Below are 12,447 nucleotides of genomic sequence, written 5' to 3' on the forward strand. Positions count from 1 at the left end.
CAGCTGCCTGCAGAGTCCGGCGTCGTTTCCGGGCCCTCCTCTCGGCACCGGCACCGGCACCACCCGAGGGAGCTGGGAACCGGCCTCCGGTCCACAGCACCGAGTCAGGCGCGACTCTTGCTGAAGGGGTGCTCACAGGCCTGGGCCGGCACCCAGCAGTGCCGGGGAGTTTAATGCCCGAGCTCTCCACAGTCGAGCAGCCTCAAATACCACAAGCCCTGAGGGCACGGAGAGCAACCCAAGTGGGCCCGGGGAGGATTCCTGCCTGCAACACCTGCCTCACCTCGAACTGCTTCACGCGCAAGACACAGCTCTCGCACCAGGAGGGAGCGCCAGCCTCTGTGACGGCCGAGGCCTGCACCTCCAGCTCGCGCGCGCGCTCTCTCTCTCACGCACACACACCAAACACACACCACACACACACGCGTGCGCACGCGCGCACACCACACACCCCTCCCCCGACGGGGCTGCTCCTCCCAGGCTGCTAGTTCCCCGGGGGATGGAGGGAAACGGCCCTTCCGCACACGGACTCTCTGCACCCTCTTCCCTCGACTCCCACGGGCCAGCTGGAACTCAAGGAGGCCACGTGCACGCGCTGCGCTTCTAAACATGACAGCCCCCAACCCATCCCCAGGGTCTGCCCTGTGGGGCATCTGGGAAGGCGCCCGCCTGAAACACCTCTTGCCCACAGAGCCTGAGACATCCCGGCAGCCACACCCGCAAACTCCGGCACCGTGTGCGGGGTGACAAGACCAACTCCAGCGGGGACCTCCAGGGAGCCTCAGCAACACTTCGTGGGTTACCTTCCTGCCCCTCGAAGAACACAGGGCTCCGGAGAAATGAGGCTCAGGGCAGCGGAACCCTGACATGGGGGGACTGTGGTCCAGAAAGCGCGAGGACACCGGCAGGAAGGGGGAGGAGGCCCCCGGGGCCCCAGGCAGAGGCAGAGAGAAGGAGGGTGGGACAGGCGGGCGCGTACCCCGGCCCACAGGCAGGGCCTCGGCGTTGCAGCACTGGTCCACCAGCTGGTGGCAGTGCTCGATCAGGGACTCCAGCTGGGCCTTGTCACACGACACCCCCAGGAACCGGGCCAGCTGCTCCACCATCGTCACCAGGTCCTGGAAGACAAGAGCAGAGCGCGGGAGCCTGTCGGAGGTGGCGCCTTTACAGAACACGACTTCGGGGACTGTATCCACAGCCTTACTTAGGCCTCAAGACAAGCCTGAAACCGGCCTCGTCTGGAAATAAAATCCGGGTTAAGAAACGGCCCAAGGGCACTCAGCTCTCAAGTGGCAGACCTGGGATTCAAAGCCAGGTCCCACGGAGGCAGACGTGAGGTCCTGATACAGCTGCGGTCATTCTAAGCAGCAGCAGGAAGGAAAAGCACTTCGGAGCTGCGCCAGGAGCAAGAGCAGCTCGCTCTCTCCCGCCCGCCCCGCCCCGCCATCGGCTGGGATCTCGACTGGCACTCGGGAGAACTGGGAGACCCCGGGACCCCAGACAGGCCTCAGGGCCGGCCCACCCCACCGGACAGGCGGAGCTGGCTTGGTGTGAAGCAAGATTCAGCTCTACTTGACTCGCTGACATAAAGCCACCTCTGGGCCCCATCGCCGCACCATTCCTGAGAGCGGAGCATTACGGGCGCAGCCCAGCAGCCTCCGGAGGGGCCCCGCCCACCTGCTCGCTCTGGCCCACGTCCCTCTGGGCAGACACCCGGACCCGCACCCCGACCTGCAGGGCCTGACAGCCGGGACCACGCTGGCTTCCATGCTGTTCCTTCAGCCTGTCAGGCAGGTTCTTTCTGGAACTTTAGTTTGCTGTGTCCGGTCTGGAATGTTCATCTCCAGGTGTCCACATGGGTCACTCCCTCACTTCTTTCAGGTCTCTGTCCCCATCAGTGCCGCTTTTCCTGACCTGCACCTAAACCTGCCACCACCCCTCCCCAGCACTTCCCTTTTCTGCTTTATTTTTCAGCATTTATCATCATCCAGTGCATTTCACTGTTTGTGTTTGTGGGGGGGGGGGGCGGGAGGAAGAGGCAGGGAGGCTGTGAAAACGCAGGCCACAGTGACACCGACCTGGACCAGGGAAACGGGGGCAGAACTGGGGAGAAACAGTCAGATAAGAGAGACGTTTTGAAGGTAGAGCCAACAGGATTTGGAAAATGAAGGCCAGGTGTGAGAGAGGGAGAAGTCAAGGATGAGTCCAGACTTCTGCGTGAGCAGCGAGGACGGAGCCGCTGCCCTGGATGCAGACGGGTGAAACTGCGGAGGACCCGAGGGGACACCTCCGGAGTTTGGTTTGGAGACGTTAAGTCTGCGATCTGCACCACACACCCTGGCAGAAAGGTGCAGTGGGTGGACGGAGATGAGCCTGGAGAGGGTCCAAATCGGACCTGGGGGCCCGAGGCCCGCCTGAGGCCACCAGGGGAGGGAGTGTGGATGGCGGAGACCAGAGCTGAGGTCTGGGGGCAGAGGCAGGGCTGCTGCCATGGAGGAGTCAAGGGGAGCGTCCAGGGATGCGGGGACGCAGGACCAAGCGTGACCGACTGCCTGTTGCCTGCTGCTAGGAGGGCGGGACCGTGGGACCCAGACACATGGGGGTCGTGGTGACCTTGACAGAGTAGCCTGGGGACTACTGCCTGGAGGCAGTGTGGCTGCCTGGAGGGGCTCAGGAGCAGAGACAAGTCTGAGGTCCCTCGGCAAAGAGGAGCTGAGGAAAGGGAAGGACGTTGCGGGGAGGAGGGCTGGGCTGGGGGAGGTTCGCACTGTCGCCCTGAGAAAGGAGGGGCATCAGCACTTCTGCGCGGGCAGCGGCAGGGTTCAGACCCGGCAGGGGGCAGCGGGGTTCCGCACGATGGTGCTGACACCGAGGCGGGACGGGACGTGCCGGCCCCCCTTCCAGACCTCGCTTTCCCGAGGGCACAGGAGAGGTCCTGCCTCGCTGCCCCAGCACCACCGCCCAGCCTGGCACGTGCACTCAACCACCACCTAGTGCCCGTCACCCTCTGTGCCGGGCACTCAGGAACTCGTCACAGGAATGGATTCACAGGTACACCCGCCGGGGTTCTCAGCACTTTGAGAATTGCCACCCTAAGGCAAACAGGCTGGGACAAGAAATTCGGACTCTGCCATCTCAGCCCTTTGCCCCAAGCTGGTCACCTACGGAGAGGGTGCTGGGTGGCAGCAGGGTGAGTCCGGCTATCACTCCACTGCTGTTGAAGCAGAAAAACAATAAATGGGCCTCTCGAAAGCACCGCATGCCACCAACCCAGAAGCTGTGCTTGGCCAGGGGCCAGGGCAGGGTAGAGGCCTGGGGGGCCAGCACCGGCTAGAGGCGAAACACTGGTCAGGGGGACCCTGGGCCCTCCTGGAACTCCTGAGTCCAGCTGTCACCCCTGATGCCCGGGGTCTTGGCGCTGCAGGCCCCGCCCACCCGCCCGCACTGGGGGCGGCGGCTGTGAGACTGAGGGCGGTGCCGGCAGCTGCCTCCCGTGGCGCTCACCCCCGTGGCACCACCGCTACGGCACTCACCCGGTGCATGTCTTCGTACTTGAGGAAAAGCACGTTCGAGTCCATACGGTGCTCCCAGAACTCCTGCACGTGCTCAAACCAGGAGCCGTAGCCCACTGTGGAGACAAGGGGACAGGTGACCAGTCACAGGAAGGGAGCGGGCATGTGTGAGGCGGCCTTGCTCCCCGCCTTCCCTGCCAGAAGGCTCCCCTCCTCTGCCCAGTAGCTATGTTTCAGGAAGCCCTGGGCTCCTCCAGCAGCCCCCCAGATGAGCCACGTGCCCTGGCCTCCTGCCCAAGCTCGGCCCCTGCCTCCCGGATGCCTAGAAGCCCCGACCCTTCCGTGGAAGTCTCTGTTCTCCGGGGGTACTGACGGTACCCGGCACGCACGAGTTCCTCTAACAAGGGGTGACCAGGAAGAGAATGACGCCCAGAGGAAGTGGGACACAGGACCCGTGAGTTTTGCTGTCGGGGCTAGGATGGGGTGCGGGAGGCTCCAGACAGAGCTGCGAATGGGGCTCGCCAGGCAAACGCGTCACAGCCAGAATCCTGGAACCAGGCAGAACCAGGAAGGCGCGGGGATGAAGGCGGGCAGCGGGCCCCGTCCTGGCACATGAGGTTGGGCCGGACGGGACGACAGGTCACACCCACACCCCAGCCCTCGCATTTCCCACGCTCCTTAGGGCCTTGGTGTGGGGTTGAGGTCACACAGGCAGAGACAGATCAGTGTGGCCCAGCTGCTTCACAACATTTTTCATAAAAACGATTGATTCTCACTGCCGATTCACACTGGTGTGCCCATCGCTGTGAGGACATCTCCCGAGGGGGCTTCCACGTTAATCAGAGGAAGGTCTCGGCTGAAGAACATGGGGGCCCCTGGGCCTGCTGGGCATCGGGAAGCAGGTCCGGCTGCATAACAGGGGCCAGTCAGGGGTGGTGGCCCTGCTGCCTGTGTCCTCACTCGCCCGAGCGCCCGTCCAGCTCGCAAGCACTGGGCCCTGCAGTGGAGCTCCCGGCCTGGCGGCAAAGCCCCAAGGAGACTGGCACGGCGACATGGAGTGACCAGCACTGGGAGGGAGGCCCCGCGGACACGGGCAGGCCTCGAAGGATCAGTGAGGGCTGGGCAGGCAGCGGAGGGGAAGAGGCAGCAGGGGAAACGGCGCACAGAGGCAAGGCCTGCAAATGGGCCTTAAAGACATAAGAAGTGGCCGCGGGGGCCCGCGGAGCGGGTCAGAAGCAGCTGGCAAGGTCAGAGGGCGGAGGGCAAAGGACAAGGGCTCGGGACAGAAGCAGCCGGCCCCTCATCTCCTCGCTGGCCGTGAGACCCGGCGGGCCCTGAGCCTTTCTGCCGCCCCCCCAGGGCTGCCGCGGCGCGGAGAGCCCTGCGTACGGGAGGGCCTGCAGGGGCAGCGCCTGTGCGTCCTCCTCTCTGGTGGAAGGTTCCACGGGGTGGGACGGGCAAGGTGCCAGCGAGGGTCCTACTTGTAGCGCTGAGGCCCCTGGGTGGCAGGGCCGCTCCCGCCCCCGCACAGGCACACCTCAAGGTGCTGACAACCTCTCACACCTACACGCGTGACCAAGGCTGGGAAAACAGGGGTGACCCAACGCCTGGGTCCCAGGCAGCGCGACCCGACAACGTCAGCCTGCCATCCCGCCAGCAGGTGGCAGCACAGCAGCAGCCTGGGCCCCGCAGCCCCAGGAGAGGTCCTGAGGGATGGAGGCGCAGGTCAGGGGTCGCTGAGGGGCGGGCCCTGGGGACCAGATCAGAGCAGAAGGCCCTCTTCGGGCCAACTAGGCGCCCCTCCAATACTTCATGTGGAACGAAGGGGGGGAGCTCTGGAAGGGGAGGGGTAAGGGGACGGAAATGAACCAACACAGGGCAGGCTTCAGCCAAAGGCCTTGCTGGGCGAATCCTGGCCCTCTCTGGGCCCCGGTGCTCCCACGGCAGAGTTCTAGCTGCGGGGCCCTGGACTCCAGGCCTGGCACATCCCCGCTCCGTGCACGCACAGGGCAGGACATAACAGCCAGGCCGGCCTTCCCGCTTTACAGGACAAGGGCGAGTCCAGAGAAGGAAGGGACCTGCGCAGCTCACGGACAGGCTGATGACCTCGGGGCCCCGAGCGGAGTCTCCCAAGTCTGGGCCCACAGCTGGCACGCAGACCAGGTGAGCCGCGCCCCGGGGCCGAGCAGTCCATTGGGCGTGGACACGGAGGTAAGAAAACGCCACTCCTTCCCAGAGAACACTCGCAGATAGACGGCCAGGGCTGCTGGGGACGGGGACGGGGGAGGCTGGACGGGCGGTGACTCGGGGACCGCGAGGACGTGAAGACAGGGTCGCTCGCACGGGGACAGGGGTGACAGGACAGTGGTCACACACAGGGACTCCTCCACCCTGCTCCTGTCCCCCAGGCACATGGCTCCAGGGCCCCCCAGCCCTGCAGTGCGCAGGTCACGACCCCCAACACAGGGCTCGGGCAGCGTGTCCTCGCCCTGTTAGCGAACAGCATCATTTCACTGCCCCTTCTGCACTTCATTCTTCAAGTTCTTCAGAACCTCGGACAGAGAAGGCAAGCCTCCTCGAGAGCCGGAATTGGGTGGGAGCAGAGAGTGAACAGGACTGGGGAGGATCAGTACATGGGCGCAGAGGCCTTGGCGGGACCACAGCCAGCGTGTGCAGCCTTGAACTTCAGTGCCGGGCAGTGCTGTGACCTTCACAGCGCGGAGAGGCCTGTACTAGACAACCTGTAACGGCTCTGGCCCGGGCAGGAGGCTTTCAGCCCTGCACCGCAGGGCAGTCTGCACTTGGGGGACACTGCTATCTACGACAGTGTCGCCATGCAAGTGACTGCTTCTGCAAAGGCAGGGGTGCACAGTGGGCCTCAGAAATATGGCTCTGGGAACCACGGGAGTGGCTTGCTCCAAATGCCTGTTAGACCCCGAGGGGCCTGAGCCAGGCGGTGGGTGGGCTGGGGAAGGGAGGCTGGGCAGAGGCCTTCAGCAGGCGCCAGGGGCCCTAGGGTACCGCGCTGGGGCCACCGACGCCTGCCCCCTCGCACCGCCCCCCCCAGTCCCAGCTGAAGCAAAGACTCAAGGGCAGGGAAGAGAGGGCCTCCAGGCGGTGCGGGCGGCGCACCAAGGAGGACCTGGTCTTCAGCCAGGCTCGGGAGGCAGCTCCAGTCGGGCCACCCATTTAAATTTGGGGCGCTGTACTCCTGGACCGCCATTATGCACCCTACCCCACCCCGTCCCATGACCTCACCGCAGAACCCCTGACTGGGTTGGACAGCAAATGGACCGCGAGGCTGAGGGTTACTTGAGCGCGTCTGTACACTCCTCGGGTGCAGAGGAGTCTGGGTGCCGGTTTAATCAACAGGTACGTAAGACCCCTTTCAAAACCCTCCTGGGCGCAAACTCTAAACAGAAGGTGCCCAGAGAAGCCAGCGTTGGCGATGGGGGAGCCACCTGGGGGGTGCGGGGAACAGAACCGTAGTGAGGAGCTGCCAGCCCCACTGCCAAGGGGACGGCTCCCTCCCTGGCCCACTGCCTGGCCCACTCCGCCCCGGGGAGGGGAGACGTGGAAGGGCCCCGGCTCGCTCGGCCCAGCTCGCCCCTCTCCCCTGGGAACAGGCATCCTGCCCAGAACACTGCCTTCCCCCTCCCCCAAAGTGCACCCCGCCTGTCACACGGGCCTGGGGCTGGGGGCCAAGCCTGACCCGCAAGTCCAGCTAAAGGCCCACAGGGCTCTCACATGAAGCCACAGCCTCCACTCTGGCCTCAGGCACCGGTAACAGTGGTACCTGGGCCACTGTTTTCACTGCTCGGAATCTAGGCAGGAAGAGGGATGCTTCTAATCGGGAAACTTCTCAGAACCCCAAGGATGTGGCGAGAGAGAAGGGCTTCAGCGTTGGACACCCACTCTGTCTGGCACTAGCTCGACCTCGGACAAGCTTCCTGACAGCCCTCAGCCCCAGCTCCTCTGCCCGCCAGCGGGAAAGCAGGCCAAGCCCGCGGTTACTGTAGAACTGGGGGCACCGCGAAGGACACGCGGGTGCTCAGCGAGCAGTGAGCACCCCCGCTGTAACATCTCGCAGACACTTACACTTGTCGTTCATGAACCTCCGGCAGAACTCCTGGAATGTGCCTCGGTAGCTCATGGTCCGCAGGGAGCGGTGGAACTGGTAATAGGACACCACCAGGTCCTTGGGGTTCCGGGCCATGTATATGACCTGCAAGAGGGAGTGGCGGGGGGGACAGAGGGACGGACGAGGTCAGTCTGCGATCCTCCGTCCCAGGCAGGCCGCCCTGTGCAGGTTCCACGGACCTACAACCCACTCTTTTGACCCCGTTTCCAACAGCAAAGTCAGCCCCTCGTGCACCAAGGCCAAACGCTTTTTCTCTATCATTCCGTCTCAGCAGAGATGCACTCGTGTCCACGCAATAGCATCAGCTGGACAGCTACTTGAGTGTTTTAGTATATTTCTCTTCTCTAGCGCTCCTTTTTTTTTTAATCGAGGTATAGTTGCTGTACAATATTATATAAGTTACAGGTGCACAATATAGTGATTCACAACTTTTAAAGGTTATATTCATTCCATTTACAGTTATTATAAAATATTGGCTATACTCCCCAAGTTGTACAATATATCCTTGTAGCTTATTTTATACGTAATAGTTTGTATTTCTTAATGCCCTACCCCTATCCTGCCCCTCCCCGCTTCCCTCTCCCCACCGGTAACCACTAGTTTGTTCTCTGTATCTGTGAGTCTGCTGCTTTTTTATTATACTCACTAGTTTGTTGTATTTTTTTTAGATTCCACATAAAAGTGGTGTCAAACAGTATTTGTCTATCCCTGTCTGACTTAGCATAGTGCTCTCCAAGTCCATCCATGCTGCTGCAGATGGCAACATTTTGTTCTTTCTCATGGCTGAGTAATATTCCACTGTCTACATAACCCACACTTCTTTATCCATGCATCCGCTGATGAATGCTCAGGCTGCTTCCATGTCTCGGCTATTGTAAGCAGTGCTGCTGTGACACTGGGGTGTCTCTAGCGCTACTTTAAAATCAGCGGAAGACAGAAAACTTACAGCCCTGACCCTGGTGATGAGAATTATAGGCCTCATACGTCTAATGCAGTTGAGAAAAAAGGAAAAAAATCAGAGACAGTGAAAGCAGCCTTGAGTCCTCAGGCCTTCAATGGGCAGAGGCTGGGCTCTGGCTGGTCGAGTTCAGCTGTGAGGAAAAGCGAAAGTGAGAGGCATGGATCAAGTGCTAGAGACATGGGGCCAAGGACAGCCTCTCCGGCGCTCTTAGCACACCGAGGTTGTCTGGGAACTTGGGCCTGTGACAGACCACCGTTTGGACTGGCACATGGGCCGCTGGTTCCGGGAGCAGCGGGGAGCGGCAGGGCGCGGAGTTACCTTGGAGTCGCCGCTGTGGAGGTCTGAGGGCAGGAAGCGGTAAGGGAGGTGGCTTTTGATGAGGCGGGGGGACGTCAGCTCCTGCAGCAGGGCAGAGGGGAGGTGCTCAGAGGACACGCGCCCTTTCTCTGGGGCCCAGGCGGACAGGGCCACAGAGAGTCAGGACCGGCACCACCTGCACCCCGAACAACCTTCTCACCTGAGACAGGACCCCCCAGCCCTGCCCAGGCTGGACCCTGGGGGCAGACACGGGCCGACGCGGTCCCCGTCCTCGGCCCCCGTGGCCTGAGTCACAGTGTATCGTCAGGGGTCTGCTCAGAGGACGTGGGCCGCGATGGCAGCCCGGAGCGGTCGCAGAGAGGGGGCCCCGCAGTCAGCCTCAGCGCAGAACTCCTGCGGCTCCTGGACCGGACCGGTCCCTCCCTCGGCCAGCGCTCCGCTCCCAGGCCGTGACTCAGACGTGCCCCCCGCTCCCCGAGAGGCCCGGTCCCGTCCCACTTTGCTCCCGTCTGGCGTGGTCACCCTTCAACCACTAGGACTCTCGGTTTTCCTGTCCTGGGGGCTCCCTCACTGGGATCTCAGCTCTGTGAGGGCTGTGACATCACGGTCAGTTCAGTCCTCGGCGGGACCCCAAAGCCAAGAGCAGGGCAGCCCGCGGCAGGGGCCCACGCAGCTCTACTGGAAGGCTCAGCGCTGGGTCAACACGGGCTGCAGCACCGTGGCGGGCACAGGGGCGGGAGGGGCTGGACGCAGGTGGGCCAACGCTGGAGGCTGGGGTGCAGAGACCGGCTTATGCGGGACAACGACCCGGTGGTGGGGGGCATTCTCAGAGCTTATTTCAGGCTGCTCGTCTAGTGGGAGAAGGGACAGGCGGGCCACGCAGGAAATGAGGCCTGAACGAAGAGGTGGCAGAGGGGAGGATGGAGAGAAAAAACTCCAGATCTGTCTGAGGAGTAGAAAGGATGGGACTTGGGAATATGTTTTTTTCACTCCTGACACCAAATGTTCGATGCAAACACACCCCACCCAGCCCCCTCAACAGATGGGATGAGCCACAGCGGGAGGCCCCTCACCCCGACACTCCCCCCCATCTCCCCTACTCCTGGCATCTGCCTCCTTTCCCCCTCCAAGCCACCCACGTCACCCACTGGTTCAGTTCCAGGGTCACTGCCACCGGCTCAGGCCCATCAGTCTTCCCCCCTCCCACTAGCTACCTGGGGGTCCCGGGAGCTCACTGCTCTCCCTCCGCCCACAAGGCCCCCAGGAACCCCTCAGGAGCACCCGTCACTCAGGGTGCAACCGTGGAAAGGCCCCAAGTGGGCCGTGTGGGCTGCTGCCACCCGCCCAGGGCCCACCTTGATAATGTCCAGGCCCGGCTGCGGGTACTCCAGGACCGGGAGCTGCTCGTCGATGTTCATCAAGCCGATCTCATCAGGGTCAGCCCCCTGGCTCACCAAATAGACCACCTCCTGCAGCAGGCTGGTGCCTGGAGGGAGAGAAGCCCAGTGAGGGGCGCCCAGAGGAAGCCCAAGGGCCAGCCCCACTCTTGGGTCAGCACCTGCCACCCAGAAAAAGGGCTGAAGGGCCGCAGAGCTGGGGGGCGTGCAGCGTCCCAGGAGTGCCTCGAGTCTAGTGGAAGAACACCGGCCTAGGCGTGAGACCTTGGCCTGAACGCCACCTCTCGGGGTGACCGCGGGTGAGCCAGGTTTTCTGAGCTCCTGTTTTCTTGGCACTAAACGCAGGCAGGAGATTTCTCAAGGCTGTTGTGAGGAGTGAACAGGACACACAGTACCTGCCTCCCCAGGGCTCGAGGACTGTCATGAACGGACGATTCTCAGTCCTGGGTTTCCAGAAGCTGAATTTTCGTTTACCCAGGAGTGATGAAGGTCCAGGGGAATGACTCGCCAGCCAATAATGATTTACAATGAAAACTATGTCTACTGGTACCTGCTAAAGTGAAACACAGCTATGCCTTGTGACCGGAGAAATGTACAAGACAACACCGACAGACACGTACCGGAACGACCCTGCAGCGTTACTCAGAAGAGCAAACCTCGGAAACATCGGTCAGCAGCAGAATGAATAAGCCAGGATACTCAGACAACGGGACACTAGGCAGCAGTGGAAGCCAGAGAGCAAAGGGCGTCTGCTGTGTGATTCTGCACGTCCCCATTCCTGTGGGTTCCGGAATGGGGAAGTAAGATGCAGTGACAGGTGAGGACAGTGCTTCTCCGGGGGAAGCTTATCGACTCAAAGAGGACATGAAGGAGTTTCTGGGGTGCCGGGATGGCTCTTTGCCTTGGTCTGGTGGCAGTTACATGGAAGTATGCACACACAAGGTATAATTCAATTCAAAGGAAACACCACCTGTCTGCCCAGCACTGTGGTCAGCAGAACCTGCTCCCCAAGAAAGATGGAGGGGGCCCAGCCAGCATGGAGATGGGACAACTCAGCCCAGGGACACCCTAGACCCTCAAAGACGGAGAGAGGCCCTCCAGGGAACAGGTGCACTCGTGTGTGTCAAGGGCGCCTCCCCCGCTCGTGGGGCCGCAGCTGCAGCCCTGCCTGCCAACTCCTTCCTCTCAGACCACCCCACGGGCTGTCCCAGCAACGCGGCTTGGACAGGTCCCCCATCCAGACTCGAGGACAGCCCTTCTGTGCCTTATGAACAGCGAATTTCAGATTCAGGGTGGATGGCTCCCAGCCTAGACCCTCCTGCAGCTTCCCGGTGTCCATACACTGGAGTCCGGTGGTCCCTTCACCTGTACTCTGCACCAGCCCCCTGGGGTGCGGGTTCCCCTCCCCCGGAGGCTCCCTGCTGGCCCTCACCCTGCAGCCCGTGCACAGGGGCTTCAAGTCGTCTCCTCCAGCAAGCTGGCCTTCCCGGACCCCCACGTCCCCCATTACTCATCCTCGCCCGGCGCGAATTGCTTACGACGCTCCCAATTACCACACCGACTGCAAGGCCTCACTCCAGAGGCGACAGCGCCGTCTCCCCGCCAACACCCCCGGGGCCCAGCACACAGGACACGGCAGGCAAACCCAACATCTCAGCATCTGTGCAGGAAGGAAAAGCAGGGGCCTGGGTCAGGACACGCAGTGGGCCGACCCCACAAGGGCAGAACCCCAGCAGCACCCTGGGGTGGCAGGAAGGGAGCCTGGGGAGAAAGGCAGCTCTCTGTGCTCCCCCAGCCCTTGCGCGGCCCCACTCCGTCCAGGCTTTCAGCTCCACTCTGGGACCGCGGCCAGCCAGGGCCTGCCCGGTCATCACCCCATCTGACCCCCCAGAAGAGACACGCTGGCCAGGTCCTCCTCCCCAACCACCCTGGTCCCTTCGCTTCGGGGGAATCGGTCTCTGCTGCTGATTCCTCATCTCCCCCCGCCCCCTGAAAGCGCTGCCCCCTCGTCTCCCAGCTGCACACACTCCCCCGGGGCCTCCAGCAGCCCCACCCCGAAGGCCAGCTCCACGCTGACCCCCGCACGCACCGACCCACATGGAACCTGCCGCCCAGCTC

General features: G+C 62.5%; 1 protein-coding gene across 1 annotated transcript in view; it reads right to left on the minus strand.

The window, feature by feature from the left end:
* SULT4A1 (sulfotransferase family 4A member 1) overlaps nt 1–12,447 on the minus strand; it is a 32,080-nt gene that overhangs the window by 3,643 nt on the left and 15,990 nt on the right. Inside the window, exons 2-6 of the mRNA XM_067698330.1 lie at nt 10,288–10,418; nt 8,933–9,013; nt 7,611–7,737; nt 3,534–3,628; nt 980–1,118 (exon numbers count right to left, since the gene is read on the minus strand). Coding sequence (XP_067554431.1) covers nt 980–1,118; nt 3,534–3,628; nt 7,611–7,737; nt 8,933–9,013; nt 10,288–10,418 — 573 coding nt within the window. The remainder of the gene's footprint in view (nt 1–979; nt 1,119–3,533; nt 3,629–7,610; nt 7,738–8,932; nt 9,014–10,287; nt 10,419–12,447) is intronic.

This window comes from Pseudorca crassidens, chromosome 11 (genome assembly GCF_039906515.1).
Source record: "Pseudorca crassidens isolate mPseCra1 chromosome 11, mPseCra1.hap1, whole genome shotgun sequence".
NCBI classification, from domain to species: Eukaryota; Metazoa; Chordata; class Mammalia; order Artiodactyla; family Delphinidae; genus Pseudorca; species Pseudorca crassidens.